Source organism: Pimephales promelas, chromosome 2 (assembly GCF_988280905.1).
Source record: "Pimephales promelas chromosome 2, fPimPro1.hap1.1, whole genome shotgun sequence".
Taxonomy (NCBI): Eukaryota; Metazoa; Chordata; class Actinopteri; order Cypriniformes; family Leuciscidae; genus Pimephales; species Pimephales promelas.
Window position 1 is genome coordinate 38222137 of NC_142770.1, and position 20768 is coordinate 38242904.

The 20768-nt window shown below is 37.0% G+C and overlaps 1 protein-coding gene across 1 annotated transcript; it reads right to left on the reverse strand.

Annotated features, from left to right (window-relative positions):
- Positions 1-2567: 2567 nt before the first annotated feature.
- On the reverse strand, positions 2568-6217 carry LOC148997343 (uncharacterized). The gene is made up of 3 exons (XM_089122448.1): positions 6062-6217; positions 5716-5880; positions 2568-2767 (listed from the first exon to the last, which is right to left on the reverse strand). Exons 2-3 carry the CDS (start codon positions 5837-5839, stop codon positions 2568-2570), a joined length of 324 nt encoding a protein of 107 aa, XP_088978574.1. The 5' UTR covers positions 5840-5880; positions 6062-6217.
- Between the last annotated feature and the right edge of the window lie 14551 nt (positions 6218-20768).

Here is a 20768-nt window from a genome sequence, read left to right on the forward strand (position 1 = left end):
TTTGATCATGTTTTGCAGCCATTTATTTGAATAGATTAAAAGTGAATTTGTAATGCCACCACCGATTCATCCGTGGGGAAAACAAGGACTACAAACTCCGGTTCCACTCAATTAAAAATTATTCTGTTAGTTAATTTCAAAATAATTAATTTTCATGGCGTTACTTTTTTTTTATTTTTTTTTATTTTTTTACAGAAATCATGTGATGGACCCATGGACCCAATAGGACTATAAAGTCACCGTCTAAAAAAGGACATTGTTATGGTTTGGGTTCATGGATTACCATGAACATTTAGTCGGCGAAAGAGTGACCCTAAGCCTATGCACAATCCACATTAACAGAAAACAGGCAATCCATCCATAGTCATATACTTGATCTGGTTAAAATAGGCAACATTAAAAGCATGGAATGCTTGTACAAGGGATTATTATTTGAGCAGTAATGGTAGTGTGCTCATCCCAACACAGTCTCATGGTGCCGGGCAAAAGGGGGCTGGATAACTTAAAATAATGAGATACCCGCACTCTGCTATTTTTCCCATAAATACTGTGCTGCAACGTTTTGACCCTGCATTTTTGCACAATAAAAGTATGAGAGAAATAGCAGAGAGCGGGCATCTAATTTTTTTTAATTTATTACTCATGGACAGAGTTGTCAAAAATACACACTTTCCATACTCAAGTAGGAAGACTTTTACATTTCTTCTGAGATAACAGGAAATCATATTCAAGGTGGATTTTCTATTTATTTCCTTAAGATTATAACAATTTATCCTCTATACAATTTCCACAAAACATCATGTGAACTAGTCAAGAAGGAACGAACTTACAGAGAAACAAGCATTGTGATATACAAAGTAGACAGGACAATAATGCAGTGTAGACAGAAGTATACAGTTGGTTTACCGAACATGGCTTAGAATAATGAAAATGAACTATAAATGTGTGCAGTGAATTAGCGGTTACCACATAAGAGCAGAATATGGCTATGTAATATGAACAATGCATGAACAATACGATATGTGAAAAGTAGTATCTGTAACATTATAATAGTAGTAAGAATAATGTGTATGCAGTGTAAGAAAAACAAAATAAATATGGATATTCAGTATGAACCATATAGACATATGTACATCTATGTGCAGTGTGGTAACAGTACCATTGTAGTGCAGAAACATTATGAGTAGTAAGAATAAGTGTATGTTTCAGGATGAATAGTATGGAGAGCAGTAGAATATGGCTATGTATAAGTGTAATTACAGTGTAAATGTACATTTGAAGAGTTCAGATGCAAAAGCCTGTAAATGCCATTTGACATTTTCTTCTTTAATGATGATTTTTTATCAAACTTGTATATTTAAGTTCAGTAATTTCACTTAAATAACAATTAATAGGTAATTATCATTGCCATTTAAGTGAAATCACTGAACTTAAATATACAAGCTTGATAAAAATTATCATTCTAGAAGAAAATTTCAAATGGCACTTAGAGGCTTTTGCATCTGAACTCTTCATTTGTACATAAACAGAACATAATGGGTCTCATTCATGAGACACGAGGAGAAAAAAAATGTGTAAATCGTGTGTAAAGTGGTTCTGGCGTAAATTTTTCGAAAGAAAAAACACCTGCTCCCTGCCACGCGTAAATAGTGCGTTTAACATTAGAACGTTTTGAAAGGCATCATTTTAAAATTCACCTTAATCGGGGTCATGTTTACACATCATAAATATATATATATATATGTATATATATAGTAATTACGTACGGTTTTTCTTTTTACTTTTATGATGAGAGCTAGTAATAGCATCTGCAAATGGAACACAAGTCTGCAAGTCTTTTTTTATTATATTAAAAATATATATATATATATATATATATATATATATATATATATATATATATTCAAGCTGTTTATTCAATTTTTTTTAAACTAGTCTGCAAGTAATAAGTGTTGCAGCCAAGCTTCATGTCGAACCATTTTCTTTTCACTTCTGGGACTGTTCGATTAACAGATGAAACTCCATTAACTGCATCTGTAATGTGCTGCAAAGCATTTTTACATTAAGCACTAAGGTAAAAGCATTATTACCTCAAAAAATCTTTTTTTTTAGGACCCGATACACCACTATGTACGCTTGAAAATAAAATGTGGCGTTTTGAATAAACTTCTGATAATAAAACGCTTTTGACGTAACATTGAAATCCTTCCTTTGGTGTCATAATATGATGCCCATATATAGTTGTCAGTCGGTTTTAATCCGCAGGATTTATGGTAATTGAGAGAATGAGCGTGCACGTCCCATTTACAACTGATTGGAAATCATTAACACACACACTTCTGTGTAAGCTGATGTTTTCAAAGTAGTTGTGAATCAGGAGAAGAATTTTCTGCAATGTCTCTTTACGCACAAATCACTCACATATGTACTTGTATATTTACGAACATTTAATGAATGAGATCCTATAAGTGGGATTAGGCTTTAAAAAAAAGAAAAAAGAAAAGAAAAAGGAAAATAAAACACAAAGTTGACAGATTTTAAAAACAAAATATTGAGTGGTCTCTTTCCTAATCCTTTGACTTTGGACTACTAAGGTCATACTCGTCATCAGTGTCCGTACTGCATTCTGTGTCCTGTATCTGGAGGTCGTCAACTATAGCCCTGTACGTGCTCACAGCATTTTGGAATAAACTCCCCAGTATGGAGGACCTCCGCATGAGGACACTTTTCCAACCAGATGCAGCATCCTCTGACATGTCACCAAAATCTGTAACATACATAAACATAAGAATTACAAGTATTGTCCCAAAATCATAGCATGTAGAGCCACATAGAGAGAAACATTTGGTTGTTTGTTGCATGAAATCTTAAACAAGTGAAACAAGGACATTTAATTGTCATATACTGTGGTTACTGGGGGGTGGGGTTGAGGTGAGGATAGACCAAACAAAGTGTGAGGGTGGAGTATGACTAATATGGGTGTGATGGCAGTGGGACAAAACTAAACAAATAGACTGGTACCAGCTCAACATGACTTTTTAGCACTCTGTACCTACCACTTTTGGTTACACCTCTGTTGAGGTTCCAACGATGATATGTAAATATTGGAGATTGCTAAGTTGTCATCGTTATCACCAGCATCGTAATGTCTGAGCATGCCCTCAGCAGCTATCTGTCCAGCCCGATCTCATGAAAGTTCGTATCTATGGCACGAATGTAATTTCTCGTGGCATTTATACGCCAAAAGCACTTTTTGCGTGTATTTGGCACGCGATTTTCGCGTACATATTATACGCACTTTTTTGCGTATAATACGCACGAACTCCCCACCCCCCTCCCCCCTAAACCTAACCCAGGGTTTTTTAGTGCGTACCATATATACGAAAAAAACACTTTTGGCGTATAAATGCCACGAGAAATGACACTCGTGGTATAGATACGCATCTTCATGAGACTGTGTTGATCTGTCAGTGTTAGCACAAACAGGACGGCTGATAAGGCATAAAAAAAAATTTGTTTGTTTCCGGTTTCCAACCGACCCTGTCAATTATTACGACCCAAATTTATTTTATGAGCTTGGGGAAGAAATAATAACAATTAAATAAATACACAAATAAAAAACTTTGAGGCGAACTATAAATTTACGTTTTTGTACAGCACCGTCTTTTTATATGCATCTTGTCCTCCAGCAATGCTATTAACAAACGAGGCAGATATCGTTCGTCAAACTGAACTATAATACATATTATACAAGTCTTTTTTTTGTCATTTCTGTCTTTTTTTGCCGGATTAGAACATCAATAACAAACCAAAAAATAACTAGGGAATCACTTAACCGAGAGAATGATTCTGATTTTATTACATTTATTGCAAGTTGCGATCGATTGTGGATAATAAATCAGTCCCTCCAGAAAAACGCGATTATGCGATCGCTGAATTCAATGCAAAATCAGCCAAGGTCCGCATATTTATGCGGGGGCCGCATTTTTTCAAATACGCCGCACTTTCGCCGCATAAATTGTCGATTTCCGTGCAAAATATGCGGGGTTTGCATAATTTCATAATCCTCGCATTTTCGTTGCAAAAAAAAGTCACATGTATCTGAAAAAAGTAAAGTTGAAAAATGTTACGTTTGCTTCACATAAGAGCAGCCATTTCCCCCTGTTTCCATGGGAACGTTATGAAGTGACGCAATTACGCAACGCCAGACAGACTCACGGAGGCGATTGACATCTCACAAATCGAACTCGTATAACTGTCTGTCACACGTTCTACCGTCACATCGTTACTTAATAAACAACATAAGATAAAAGAATTAGCATCAAACAGAAATTACCCGCACACATGGGGTGTTCGAGGCGCACATATAACACTGCAGAGAGTTCAACAGGGAGCGCGCAGCTCTTAAAGGGGCCACACCTTATTTACACTCGTTACAGTCTGAAATAAAACAAGATGAGAAATTAAATATTCCCAGCACTTTCTATGATGTAGTATGCTTGCTTATCAAAGGAAGTAATAAGAAATGACTCTTACATTAGCCTAGTCAGAACAAGATGTTGGGGGAATCACTGAAAAAGAGAAATCTTTTTCATCAAACCGCAATTTTTGCAAGTTCCCTCAATTTTTGCAAATTCCTGCAATTTCATCGCATAAAATTGCATAAATATCCTGCATATTCCAACGCATTTTTAAAGAAAACGGGCCATGTAATCAATCAATTTTTGCCAGCAACAATCACAAAAAAAAACTCAGCGTTTTTCTGGAAGGACTGAATACTATTATGGTAAATGTTGTATATAAATCGCAAATTTTTTCACAAATTTTTGGAAATTACCACCACAAAATCAGTCATTTTGATCGCAAAAATCACAAAAAAAAAATCGTGAAATCCTGGTGGGACTGATAAATGCAGGCCTACTGTATTACTGATGGTAAGGTTGCGCTGTTGACGCTCGCGCAGAGAAATCTACACACATGAGCGGAGCACAGGTTTGACCTAAAAATATCAAAATTGAAAATACTGTGGAAACAAAAACACCTACATCTTGGATGCCCTTGAGGTAAGCTAAAACATATCAAAAAATTATTTTGTGAACTATCCCTTTAATGTCAAGCCCTGAATAATTTCCTACCCATCCGTTGCTGCCACTGAAAAAAAAATTAAATTAAATTATAAAAAAAAAAAATCCCTACCGACCCATGACCTGAACTGACAATCAACCGGAACCGGAACCTCAACCTTTTTTTTTTTATGCCTAAGAGTAAATATTGCCATCTCCCCAAAAACGTGCCTGTATTGTGATGAATACAGAATGCTGTTGATTTTATCTGCTAGTCATTGCTGTTACCATCTTTTTTCCACGTTGGTGATGTTTACTTCAGTGTCGCTATAGCCACCAATTACATTAAATGGTACTTTTATGCAGTGGTAAACAAAACGTCTGTAACCAGAGAACCGTAATTTCCCAACTATTAGCCGCAGTTTATATTGATTTTGCAAAATTTCTTCAGCTATGAGGTTAATACACGGGGGCAGTTAATATGGAAGTGATATGGTTTTGTTTCTTTTAACTTGCATAAAACACTGTCCTGCGGCTTATACACAATGTGGCTAATACACAGGAAATTACTGTAGTCAAGTTGAGGTGAGTTGAGCAGTAGGAAAGGGACTAATTTAGTGAGGGAAAAAAAAAAATTCTGAATTTGACTTACAGCCCATTCTGATGTTCTCTTGAAGCTTATCCACTGCCTTTATCTCCTTTCGTAGAGACGTGATGTGCTGAGACATCTCCTTCACAAGGATGCTCTGCTCTTCCTCAAGCCGTCTAATTAGCATTGTTTGGTCAAAAACAGACCGTTTTAATCTGAAGGAGTGGCCTATGGGTAGAGGGAATTGATGGAAATATGAAAAAGTGATTTAGTATTCACAATTAAGTTACAAACCCAAACATACACATATAGATAGACAGATTGAGAGATAGAGAGAGTTTGTCATTGCTATATGCCATAGGCATGTAGGCATACATTTTAGAAAACATGTCAAGATAGGCTACCATACCATCCTCACTTCTCTCCCAAGGCAGGATGTAGTCCTCTGTCAAATTGGAAGCCAATTCCCCATCAATCGTATCCTCTGCAACAGTATCGTAGAGTACAATCTTTTGTCTTAGTTTGTTTTTTAATTCTCTTATTTTTCTTCTCTTTCTTTGTCTGGTCTGGTTGCTATCTGCAAAGTGAAACAATAAAACTCTAAGGAAAACAGAGTTTTTGTTTGTTTGCATTTGGAATGTGCCATTTCAATATTTGTCAACCAACCATGCTGACGATAGAGGTCCTGCTTCTTGCATAGCAGGGACACTATGATACTTTCTATCTCAGCCCTGAGATCCTCTGTTGCTCCCTGTTGTGTTGTGCTACCTGGCTCTGAATAGGTAACACAGTCAAGCGATAGTTTCATTTGAATGTAACTAACAATGTAGTTCATATTTGAACAAAGTAACTAACAGTTGTATTTCTGAAGAGTCCGAGCACTGTGCATGATTTACCTGTGATTGCCCACTCCTGAACATCACACACCCACTGCTGTGCTGTTTGTTCAGTGATGCCATTTCTCAGGCTGAAATCACTGAAGCTGGCAGCTTCCACCTTTGCCCTCTCTGAGATCTTTAAATGACACACACACACACAAAAATTCGGGATCAAGAAGAAATTCATTAATCTACAGTTTAGAAATCAGTGTATGAATGAGCTTATTACAGATGGCCAGACTCCAGCTACGCTGTTTGTTATTAAAATGTATGTTGTGTCTGGCCAGAGGAACATAGAAAAATGTCCTTACCTTGATGTATCTGTTGGCCAAGACCTTGTGAAGGTTTGCTGTTTTTTTTTTTTGTTCCACCCCATGGCCTGTTGAGTGAGCATATTTTCTCTCCCTGATTGAAAAAACATAAATCTGCATGAGTGATTGGATCAGTTTAAATGGGAAATACCATTGCAGTTAGACATGACTTAATACAACAATTACTTTAGTAAGAGGAAAACATGAAAATGACATTTTAGAAGTCAGAAATACCTCCTCACGGTGTATGGTTTGTAATATCCCAGATAGCAAACTGACATTGAATCAACGTGGAAATATGACATCGAAACAACGTTGATCTGACATTGTTTTGCTCATCGAATTAACGTTGAACCAACGTCAGACGCGTCATTCTTTCAAAACTAACGGAAAATCAACTTGAAATCAACGCGTTGTTTCAACGTTATGAAAGCAAACCAATTTTCGATTTCATTTAGCTTTGAAGAATGCCGCGCCTGACGTTGGTTCAACGTTAATTCGATGAGCAAAATCAACATTGTTTCAATGTCATGAGAGACGTCGTTTCCACGTTGATTCAATGTCAGTTTGCTGTCTGGGATGTCATACCAACCTGCCTTTGTCATGTCACATATAATATTTCATCAGGCATTCGTATCATAGTCATATCAGCAGTGAGGCCATTGTCATCACAATACAAGATCAGCTTCAATTTACACATTAAATCTCTATCCAGCAGATTACATGGGCAAGTTTTTGTCAAAAGAAAAGCATGCGCAAATGAGTGATCACCAATCTGACAAGACAAATCTGCAGTATATGGTTCCCTCTCCAGATGCCCTGTGGCACTCCTGGAGGTTGCCCATTGACCAGATAATACAGTTAAATCAGGCAATTCAGTATGTTTAACTACAGAGTTTGTTGCTCCAAAATCTATTAAAAACTTAACTTTTCTGCCCTCAACTTTTACTTCAATCATTGGTAGTTTTGTGAATGCTTTATACATTTGATCATTGTTTGCAAGCAAGATTTCTTCGTTGCAGGAAGCAGAAATAGAAATAAGATAAGACATAGTTACCACCTGGGAGTCAGACCTCTCACCGTCGCTCCCCTCCCCCTCTCAATCTCTTTACTTATTTGGTTGTTTATGTTTCTGAAATCCTCGTGGTTGTAATTCCACTTGATTCAGAGGATGTGGACAGTCATTTTTCCAGTGTCCCTTTTGTCTGCAATTAAAACAGACTTCAGGGTCGTAAAGGACCCTGTTACCCATTCCTCGTCCTCTTCCTCTTTTACCTCCATCTCCTCCTCCTCTTGGATGATTTTCCATCATCAAACTTCCCATTTTCAGCAGAGCAAGTTGAGTGTCTTTTTCTGCTTATTCTTGGCTTGATCTTTCAGCAGCTGTTGCTGATGGTTTGCCTGTCGTCGGATTTCTTCCAGGCGCGCTTGATGGTAGCCCACACAAGGTATTTTGACCCTTTTTCCTATTTCAGGGTCCAGGCTATCCAGAAAAACAGTTTTTAAGTATTCTTCATACGTACTTATGCCAGTTGGGACCAGTGTTGTATAAACTAGAAGTAGAAAGTAGAAATTCTGCCATGTCTTACTTTCAGCCATGAACGGATTGACAGTTGATTAGGGCTGATTTCTGTCTCCTGACTGAAAAACTGCTAATAAGCAAATCCAGGTGATTGGAACAAAATACTGAGGCGGACTTTTACTTTCTGAACCTGGACTTTACTCTTCTGAAGAGAATAAAAAAAGAGACGACACAGATGAAATCACCTGAAGAGAAGACATTAAATCTGAAGATCTCAGCAGAGGAGGATTAAACAACTCCACAAACAGCATTACCAGCTTCACTTATTACTAACCAGAATGCCTTTATTTCTGTCAGACGTCTACAGAAGTTCTTATTGAGAATTAACAGAGGTTTAACTCAGTTTCATTTGAAGTCACCATAACAGTGATTAGTGTTTCCATTAGCCAGGGTCTTTACTCTTATAATATATTTAATCTCTTCTGTCTGCTGTGACAGTGTGTTTGTCAAACACATTTACAGTAACAAAAGTTCAACGAAATCAGATGACGAAGATTACCTGGTGATGGTTTTATAATCATCATGGAAAAGCCTGATTCACTCTGGTATTTGAATATAATAATTATTTTGACAAATTATTTTCAAAAAACAAAACCTGTGACTAGGGCTGGGCGATGTATAGCACAATATTGTTATGCGCGTCTAATCAGTGAAGCCGGTTCCTTGATTAGTAGTAAATCACCTTCACCTGCTTTCAAATGGACGATAAGCGTGTTAATTAACACTAAAAAGTATTAAAGTTAATGAGATAGTTAAGTGATTAATTTAGTGATGATTGAGCATTATTGAAGACACCTGATGATCACGAGCAGAATCACTGAAGGAGAAAATCACAAATTGTAAGTCACCGTTATGGAGATCAGTGTTTGCTTTAGTTGGGCTCTTGACACTTTTGCTTTCACTTTAAACTTTGTTTGATTGCTGTTATTGATTTATAACAGTCAAATGAACTAAGACAGCTGTGATATGATAGTGTAGGTTGTTTTGGCATTATCATGCTGTGATCTGTAAAATGAAACTTTTCATATAATTTGGTTTAACTTGATAGCAACATTTTAGTGGTTATTAAGCATATGATTATCAATATTTTTCTAATATTCCAAAATATTTAATAGAAATTATTCTGATCAATTCACTTTCAAATGCAATTATTTAGAAACACAGACATCAATAATCAGCCTGTGAATCTCAACCGTGGTGACCACATAATCCTTGCTGCCACCAATCACAACTCATTAATGGCTCCCATCATGCATTGCGGTATGAATAAATTATTATCTGAATTGTCTATGTAAATTACTTTTCTAACCAACAAAATAAATCACAAATAATAAATTCAAATGACGATTGTCACAATATAACCAAAACTATTAGTTTTTATGTTTTTTTCTTTGTTCATCTGACTGTTTTAACTCAGATACAACAGTCAAACAAAACCTAAAGTTAATGAAAGGCTCAAGAGCCCAACTAAAGACTGATCTCTGATCTCTACACTGATCTCTATAATGGTAACCAATTACGATTTTCTCCTTCAGAGATTCTGATGGTATGGTGACTTCAAATGAAACACAGAGTAAACCTCTGTTAATTCTCAATGAAATCTTCTGTAGAAGTCTGACAGAAATAAAGTCAGTCTGGTTAGTAATAAGTGAAGCTGGTAATGCTGTTTGTGGAGTTGTTTAATCCTCCTCTGCTGAGATCTTCAGGTGATTTCATTTAAGACTGTGTCATCTTTTCTTTTTCTATTCTCTTCAGAAGAGTAAAGTCCAGGTTCAGAAAGTAAAAGTCCGCCTCAGTATTTTGTTCCAATCACCTGGATTTGCTTATTAGCAGTTTTTCAGCCAGGAGACAGAAATCAGCCCTAATCAACTGTCAATCAGTTCATGGCTGGAATAAACACATGGCAGGACTTCTACTTTTTTTCTACTTCTACTTCTACTTTATACAACACTGGTGTGGACTCGTATACACTCCCAGGTGTGTTAATTTAACAGGGAGATTTTGCTGTGTACGAAGAGCCGTAATTAACTGACAAGCTGAGCCATATCGCATTAAATATCGCTGGCGATACGTCCTCGATATTAACGCGATTTGGCTCAGCTTGTCAGTGATCTACGGCTCTTTGTAGTAAATGCCGCTCCATCTGAAAGCAGGTGAAGGTGATTTACTACTAATCAAGGAACCGGCTTTACTGATTAGATGCGCATAACAACATCGTGCGATTAATCGTGCAGCCCTAGTCTGCAGCCTTCGGTTGACGTTGCGATCATGTGGCGTATATCGTGGCCAGAGCCGTTAAATATGAGAGTTACGACACTCTTTGATCTCGCCGCCACGCGGTCACGTGGTTCGTGTAGCTCTCAATAGTTCCAAAACCACAGGATCACAGATATAAATTACAGCTGTTTTAAATTGTAATAATATTTCACAATATGACTGTTTTTGTTTGTATTTTTAATCAAATAAATGCAGCCTTGGTGAGCAGAAGATATATTTCTTTTAAAAACATTAAAAATCTTACCGATCTAAACTTTTGACCGGTAGTGTATGTATTTTATCCAGCTTAGCTCTCAGAAACTCAAATAAATAACAATTTATTTAACATTTCTTTTAATAAGTCTCATTTACATTTACATTCATAGCTGACCCTTTTATCCAAGCAACTTAAAAATGAGAACAAAACAATATGCAAAAAGCTATGCAAGTGCTAGCGCTTAATGCAAGTATGAAAGTCTCTCCCATGTCCTAAATTTTTCTCTTAACTACTGCTATCATATTTATTGCACAACTGCTGATCAGTTGCAGAGTTTGCAGTGTGTCCTAACCAAAATCTTGGTTCCTTACCCCAACCTCCCTTCCTCTTCCTGCCACAACTTCTTTCTTATTATCGATTATAGCTTACTTGCTGTAACTTTCTGTATAACTTATTTTGTGCTAGGGTTAACAACCCTAACCCTAAATTTTCCTCTTGACTATCACATCATAACTATTACATAAACCAGTGTTCATGTTTCCTCTATTGTTCCTGCCACATTCTCATAACTTATTTCATTATTATAGATTTAGCTTCTGATTTTCCAACTTTGCGGTATATTTAAATAATTTGAAGGGTTACCCTAAACCTAACCCTAATCTCACACATTTTTTTTTTGTTGCTATATTTGTTCATCCGTAAAGGATGTGTCCTCCAATGACATCAGGACATATAACTGCAATATATGTGCTAAATCAACATTGAATTAGGAGTTTTTACAAAAACAAAAATACCATTTATGATCCCACTCCAACATTTTCAATATAAATCTGTAATATTTTAGGACCTTTGTGGGCTCAACCATATGTGCAAGAGCCATAATCATGAATCGTGCTCTGCACCACTTGATAGTGGGTTGTAATTCTACTGAATTGCTTTTAATGCTGGAAATGTGCATGCACTGAATGTGCAAGTTGGAGCGCACATTCTTCCAAAATAAATACATTTCAGAAATTTCACAGTTTCCATTTCTTAATCCATATAAATTAAAGAAATTGTAAATAATTGATTCATTCCACAGACGTCCAAAAGAGTCAGACTTTCAGATTTTGAACCCATTTTGCATGTCCTCAGACGTTCATAGGGGGTCCTAGTCAGACGTTCAGATTTTGCACGTCCACAGCCGTCAAAGAGTCCCCAGTCAAAATATTGAACCAGTTTTTCACGTCCACAGACGTCCATAGGGGGTCCTAGTTAGATGTTCAGATATTTAACCAGTTTTGCACCTCCACAGACGTCCAAAACAGTCCCTAGTCAGACGTTCAGATATTGAACCAGTTTCTTACGTCCACAGACGTCCATAGGGGGTCCTAGTGAGACGTTCATATATTGAACTAGTTTTGCACGTCCACAGACGTCCATAGGGAGTCCTAGTCAGACGTTTATATATTGAACCAGTTTTGCACGTCCACAGACGTCCAAAACAGTCCCTAGTCAGACGTTCAGATATTGAACCAGTTTTGCACGTCCACAGACGTCCATAGGGGGTCCTAGTCAGACGTTCAGATATTGAACCAGTTTTGCACGTCCACAGACGTCCGAAAAAGTCCCTAGTCAGACGTTCAGATATTGAACCAGTTTCGCACGTCCACAGACGTCCATAGGGGGTCCTAGTCAGACGTTCATATATTGAACGAGTTTTGCACGTCCACAGACATCCATAGGGGGTCCTAGTCAGACGTTCAGATATTGAACCAGTTTCTTACGTCCACAGACGTCTGAAAAAGTCCCTAGTCAGACGTTCAGATGTTCAGCTTCAATAGAACATCAGAATGGGCTGTAAGTGAAATTCTGAATTTTTTTTTTTTCCTTACTAAATTAGTCCCTTTCCTACTGCTCAACTCACCTCAACTTGACTACAGTAATTTCCTGTGTATTAGCCACATTGTGTATAAGCCGCAGGACAGTGTTTTATGCAAGTTAAAAAAAACAAAACCATATCACTTCCATATTAACTGCCCCGTGTATTAACCTAATAGCTGAAGAAATTTTGCAAAATCAATATAAACTGCGGCTAATAGTTGGGAAATTACGGTTCTCTGGTTACAGACGTTTTGTTTACCACTGCATAAAAGTACCATTTAATGTAATTGGTGGCTATAGCGACACTGAAGTAAACATCACCAACGTGGAAAAGATGGTAACAGCAATGACTATAGCAGATAAAATCAACAGCATTCTGTATTCATCACAATACAGGCACGTTTTTGGGGAGATGGCAATATTTACTCTTAGGCATAAAAAAAAAAAGTTTGGTTCCGGTTGATTGTCAGTTCAGGTCATGGGTCGGTAGGGATTTTTTTTTTTATATAATTTTTTTTTCAGTGGCAGCAACGGATGGGTAGGAAATTATTCAGGGCTTGACATTAAAGGGATAGTTCACAAAATTATTTTTTAAGATGTTTTAGCTTACCTCAAGGGCATCCAAGATGTAGGTGTTTTTGTTTCCACAGTATTTTCAATTTTGATATTTTTAGGTCAAACCTGTGCTCCGCTCATGTGTGTAGATTTCTCTGCGCGAGCGTCAACAGCGCAACCTTACCATCAGTAATACAGTAGGCCTACATTTATTATCCACAATCGATCGCAACTTGCAATAAATGTAATAAAATCAGAATCATTCTCTCGGTTAAGTGATTCCCTAGTTATTTTTTGGTTTGTTATTGATGTTCTAATCCGGCAAAAAAAGACAGAAATGACAAAAAAAAGACTTGTATAATATGTATTATAGTTCAGTTTGACGAACGATATCTGCCTCGTTTGTTAATAGCATTGCTGGAGGACAAGATGCATATAAAAAGACGGTGCTGTACAAAAACGTAAATTTATAGTTCGCCTCAAAGTTTTTTATTTGTGTGTTTATTTAATTTTTATTATTTCTTCCCCAAGCTCATAAAATAAATTTGGGTCATAATAATTGACAGGGTCGGTCGGAAACCGGAAACAAACACATTTTTTTTTTATGCCTTATCAGCCGTCCTGTCCCTGCTAACACTGACAGATAGCTGCTGAGGGCATGCTCAGACATTACGATGCTGGTGATAACGATGACAACTTAGCAATCTCCAATATTTACATATCATCGTTGGAACCTCAACAGAGGTGTAACCAAAAGTGGTAGGTACAGAGTGCTAAAAAGTCATGTTGAGCTGGTACCAGTCTATTTGTTTAGTTTTGTCCCACTGCCATCACACCCATATTAGTCATACTCCACCCTCACACTTTGTTTGGTCTATCCTCACCTCAACCCCACCCCCCAGTAACCACAGTATATGACAATTAAATGTCCTTGTTTCACTTGTTTAAGATTTCATGCAACAAACAACCAAATGTTTCTCTCTATGTGGCTCTACATGCTATGATTTTGGTACTTGTAATTCTTATGTATGTTACAGATTTTGGTGACATGTCAGAGGATGCTGCATCTGGTTGGAAAAGTGTCCTCATGCGGAGGTCCTCCATACTGGGGAGTTTATTCCAAAATGCTGTGAGCACGTACAGGGCTATAGTTGACGACCTCCAGATACAGGACACAGAATGCAGTACGGACATTGATGACGAGTATGACCTTAGTAGTCCAGAGTCAGAAGATTAGGAAAGAGACCACTCTATGTTTTGTTTTTAAAATCTGTCAACTTTGTGTTTTATTTTCCTTTTTCTTTTCTTTTTTCTTTTTTTTAAAGCCTAATCCCACTCATAGGATCTCATTCATGAAACGTTCGTAAATATACAAGTACATATGTGAGTGATTTGTGCGTAAAGAGACATTGCAGAAAATTCTTCTCCTGATTCACAACTACTTTGAAAACATCAGCTTACACAGAAGTGTGTGTGTTAATTAATTCCAATCAGTTGTAAATGGGACGTGCACGCTCATTCTCTCAATTACCATAAATCCTGCAGACAACTATATATGGGCATCATATTATGACACCAAAGGAAGGATTTCAATGTTACGTCAAAAGCGTTTTATTATCAGAAGTTTATTCAAAACGCCACATTTTATTTTCAAGCGTACATAGTGGTGTATCGGGTCCTAAAAAAAAGATTTTTTGAGGTAATAATGCTTTTACCTTAGTGCTTAATGTAAAAATGCTTTGCAGCACATTACAGATGCAGTTAATGGAGTTTCATCTGTTAATCGAACAGTCCCAGAAGTGAAAAGAAAATGGTTCGACATGAAGCTTGGCTGCAACACTTATTACTTGCAGACTAGTTTAAAAAAAATTGAATAAACAGCTTGAATATATATAAATATATATATATATATATATTTTTTTTTTTGAATATAATAAAAAAAGACTTGCGGACTTGTGTTCCATTTGCAGATGCTATTACTGGGTCTCATCATAAAAGTAAAAAGAAAATCCGTACGTAATTACTATATATATATATATATATATTTTTATGATGTGTAAACATGTACCCGATTAAGGTGAATTTTAAAATGATGCCTTTCAAAACGTTCTAATGTTAAACGCACTATTTACGCGTGGCAGGGAGCAGGTGTAGATTTCTTACGAAAAATTCACGCCAGAACCACTTTACACACGATTTACAATTTTTTTTTTCTCCTCGTGTCTCATGAATGAGACCCATTATGTTCTGTTTATGTACAAATGAAGAGTTCAGATGCAGAAGCCTCTAAGTGCCATTTGAAATTTTCTTCTAGAATGATCATTTTTATCAAGCTTGTATATTTAAGTTCAGTGATTTCACTTAAATGGCAATGGTGATTACCTATTAATTGTTATTTAAGTAAAATTACTGAACTTAAATATACAAGTTTGATAAAAAATCATCATTAAAGAAGAAAATTTGAAATGGCATTTAGAGGCTTTTGCATCTGAACTCTTCAAATGTACATTTACACTGTAATTACACTTATACATAGCCATATTCTACTGCTCTCCATACTATTCATCCTGAAACATACACTTATTCTTACTACTCATAATGTCTCTACACTACAATGGTACTGTTACCACACTGCACACAGATGTACATATGTCTATATGGTTCATACTGAATATCCATATTTATTTTGTTTTTCTTACACTGCATACACATTATTCTTACTACTATTATAATGTTACAGATACTACTTTTCACATATCGTATTGTTCATGCATTGTTCATATTACATAGCCATATTCTGCTCTTATGTGGTAACCGCTAATTCACTGCACACATTTATAGTTCATTTTCATTATTCTAAGCCATGTTCGGTAAACCAACTGTATACTTCTGTCTACACTGCATTATTGTCCTGTCTACTTTGTATATCACAATGCTTGTTTCTCTGTAAGTTCGTTCCTTCTTGACTAGTTCACATGATGTTTTGTGGAAATTGTATAGAGGATAAATTGTTATGGTCTTAAGGAAATAAATAGAAAATCCACCTTGAATATGATTTCCCGTTATCTCAGAAGAAATGTAAAAGTCTTCCTACTTGAGTATGGAAAGTGTGTATTTTTGACAACTCTGTCCATGAGTAATAAATTTAAAAAATTAGATGCCCGCACTCTGCTATTTCTCTCATACTTTTATTGTGCAAAAATGCAGGGTCAAAACGTTGCAGCACAGTATTTATGGGGAAAATAGCAGAGTGCGGGTATCTCATTATTTTAAGTTATCCAGCCCCCTTTTGCCCGGCACCGCACATGTGGGGATGAGCACACTACCACTACTGCTCAAATAATAATCCCTTGTACAAGCATTCCATGCTTTTAATGTTGCCTATTTTAACCAGATCAAGTATATGACTATGGATGGATTGCCTGTTTTCTGTTAATGTGGATTGTGCATAGGCTTAGGGTCACTCTTTCGCCGACTAAATGTTCATGGTAATCCATGAACCCAAACAATAACAATGTCCTTTTTTAGACGGTGACTTTATAGTCCTATTGGGTCCATGGGTCCATCACATGATTTCTGTAAAAAAAAATAAAAAAAATAAAAAAAAGTAACGCCATGAAAATTAATTATTTTGAAATTCACTAACAAAATAATTTTTAATTGAGTGGAACCGGAGTTTGTAGTCCTTGTTTTCCCCACGGATGAATCGGTGGTGGCATTACAAATTCACTTTTAATCTATTCAAATAAATGGCTGTAAAACATGATCAAACTGGATTTTATTTTGACAGGTCGATTGTAAAGTCGACCTGAAGCCTTAGGTTTCCAAATGAGCAGACAACATAAACCAACATCCAGATCAGGCTACTGAGGGAATCTGTGTGTCGACCATGGAAGGTTAACATGATCAAACTGAATAAATTATAGCACAGTGCAATAGCGCCATTGTTAGACAGTTGACCTGAAGTATTCAAGTTTAATGAGTAAACATCAAAAGCAAGACCATGTTGACCGTGGGTCCACCACAGATCCATTCCAGATCAGTGGTAATGTCGCAAGAGGCACAGCATTTCTCTGAAATGTAAAGATATCAAGGCTGGCTAAATGGAAAACGTGATCAAATTGGATTTTTCAATGACGGGGCAAATGTTGATTATACCAAACAGTCGACCTGAAGACTTGATTAATTATTTAATGATTAAATGAGCAAACGCATTAAAACATCCAGATTCCAGTGAGTAACAGAACTTCGGTTAGGCTAACAGAATCAAACTGAATTTGTATGATGACAGGACAATAACAGAGGTTAACGTCATTATGGCTTTTATTGTTGGAAAAGAAACTAATACTTCAAATGCTGCGTCTCTAAATGAGAAAGCACGTCCGTTGGGTGAGATCTGTACTCCGTCACTCAAACGGGTATCCGTGTGTGTGTGACAGTTTATAAAAATACTTGCTGCAATATTAATAGGATGTGAGGATTTTAAAAATATCTAAGATTAAAAAGGTAATGCATCCAGTATTCTTGTAGTAATAGGGATTGAAACAATTTATATAATGAAACAATTCATAATTTCAGTCCACATAATTGTGTAAAAAAGTTCATCTGACATGTCTTCAAAGGGTTAAAATTAATAGAGCAACATGTAAACGTTCGAGTGATTAATTAATTTTGTTGTGCCTAATTTATGGGTAAAATGTGTTAATCTGTGATCGCCAAAGTGATCTTAATCGATGTGGCGCGATCGATTGCTTTTGTCTTCCACCCAAGTTTCCGGGGAAATCGCGGTCTTTTCCTGATAACAGTAAAAGTTTTCAGTGAGGAAAGTTGACTCGTATCACTCTCGTGATTATTTCTCCCCTTTTTCAGGGGTGTAACATGTGGACCACGGAAGATGAGTGTCATTGACTTGCGCTGGAGTTATCCGTGGTATCAGCACAGACTCACTCCGTGCCGCTATCACAGATTTTAGTTCTGACCGTAGCCAAGAGAGAAATAGGTGTAAACGCCATCAAACTGGATTTTATGAGGACGAGACAAAACGTCAAGTTAATTACATGCCATTATTGTAATAGATTCGACATAAAGCTTGAGTTTCTAAACAAGCCAGCCACATTCACGTCCACGAGGTCAGGTTGTTGAGGTCCGTGGTGCCATCACGGGACATCGGTTAGGCTAAATGAACTGAATATGGCAAGACAGTGCAACAATAACAATGTCATTATGGTTTTTGATGTTGGAAAATAAACTAACACTTCAAATGTTGCGTCTCCAAATGAGAAAGCACGTCCGTTGGGTGAGATCTGTTCTCTTTCATTGAAACGGGTATCCGTGTGTGGACCACGGAAGATGAGTGTCATTGACTTGCGCTGGAGTTATCCGTGGTATCAGCACAGACTCACTCCGTGCCGCTATCACAGATTTTAGTTCTGACCGTAGCCAAGAGAGAAATAGGTGTAAACGCCATCAAACTGGATTTTATGAGGACGAGACAAAACGTCAAGTTAATTACATGCCATTATTGTAATAGATTCGACATAAAGCTTGAGTTTCTAAACAAGCCAGCCACATTCACGTCCACGAGGTCAGGTTGTTGAGGTCCGTGGTGCCATCACGGGACATCGGTTAGGCTAAATGAACTGAATATGGCAAGACAGTGCAACAATAACAATGTCATTATGGTTTTTGATGTTGGAAAATAAACTAACACTTCAAATGTTGCGTCTCCAAATGAGAAAGCACGTCCGTTGGGTGAGATCTGTTCTCTTTCATTGAAACGGGTATCCGTGTGTGGACCACGGAAGATGAGTGTGACTTGCGCTGGAGTTATCCGTGGTATCAGCACAGACTCACTCCGTGCCGCTATCACAGATTTTAGTTCTGACCGTAGCCAAGCGAGAAATAGGTGTAAACGCCATCAAACTGGATTTTATGAGGACGAGACAAAACGTCAAGTTAATTACATCCCATTATTGTAATAGAGTAGACATAAGCTTAGTTTCTAAACAAGCCAGCCACATTACAACGTCCATGAGGTCAGGTTGTTGAGGTCCGTGGTGCCATCACGGGACATTGGTTAACTGAAACAAACTGAATTTGTATGACGGCAGGACAGAGCAATAGCTGTAATAAAGAGGTTAACGTCATTATGGCTTTTATTGTTGGAAAAGAAACTATAACACTTCAAATGTTGCGTTTCCAAATGAGAAAGCACGTCCGTTACGCACGTCCGTTACGTCCGAAAACGGGTATCCGTGTGTGGACCACGGAAAGTGAGTGTCATTGACTTGCGTTGGAGTTATATCCGTGGCCGCATCACGGAATTCGCGGCGATTCCGTGATGTTTCCACGGATTTTGAGTTAAAGGGTTAGTTCACCCAAAAATGAAAATTAAGTCATTAATTACTCACCCCCATGCTGTACCAACCCCGTAAGACCTTCGTTCGTCTTCGGAACACAAATGAAGATATTTTTGATTAAATTTGAGAGCTGTATAACTACCACATTGGCTCCTAAAGGACTGCCTCTTGACGGCCCAGAAAGTCAATGAAGAAAATGTTTAAATATCCCAAGTGACTACCGTGGCTCAACTATATGTTTATCAAGCGACGCGAATACTTTTTGTGCGAAAAAACAAACAAAAATAACGAGTTTATTCGACTATTTCTTTTCTTCCTTGTAGGCCAGAACGAGACTTCCTTAGATTTCCACGACGCATACGCGAGAATTGCGATCTGAAGTAGTGTAAGCTGATGTGAGCAGATCGCAAATCTCGCGCATGCGTCGTGGAAATCTAAGGAAGTCTCGTTCTGGCCTACAAGGAAGAAAAGAAATAGTCGAATAAACTCGTTATTTTTGTTTGTTTTTTCGCACAAAAAGTATTCGCGTCGCTTGATAAACATATAGTTGAGCCACGGTAGTCACTTGGGATATTTAAACATTTTCTTCATTGACTTTCTGGGCCGTCAAGAGACAGTCCTTTAGGAGCCAATGTGGTAGTTATACAGCTCTCAAATTTAATCAAAAATATCTTTATTTGTGTTCCGAAGACGAACGAAGGTCTTACGGGGTTGGTACAGCATGGGGGTGAGTAATTAATGACTTAATTTTCATTTTTGGGTGAACTAACCCTTTAAGGGCCCGTGGTAGGGCTGTGCGATATGGCCAAAAAATCATATCTCGATATTTTTTGGTCAAATGACGATATACGATATATATCTCGGTACTTTCTACGTTTTCTATTTAGATAAAGAAAATCTTTATATATATAAAAAAAAAAATATTATATATATATATATATATATATATATATATACGTATATATATATACAGTATATTCACATTCGGTCCAATGATATCCTACAAACAATGTTGATATTGAAGGATATGGAAACAAATATAATATAGGCTATGCAATATATTATGTGCAAAAAGCTTTTGTTTTTATTATTGAC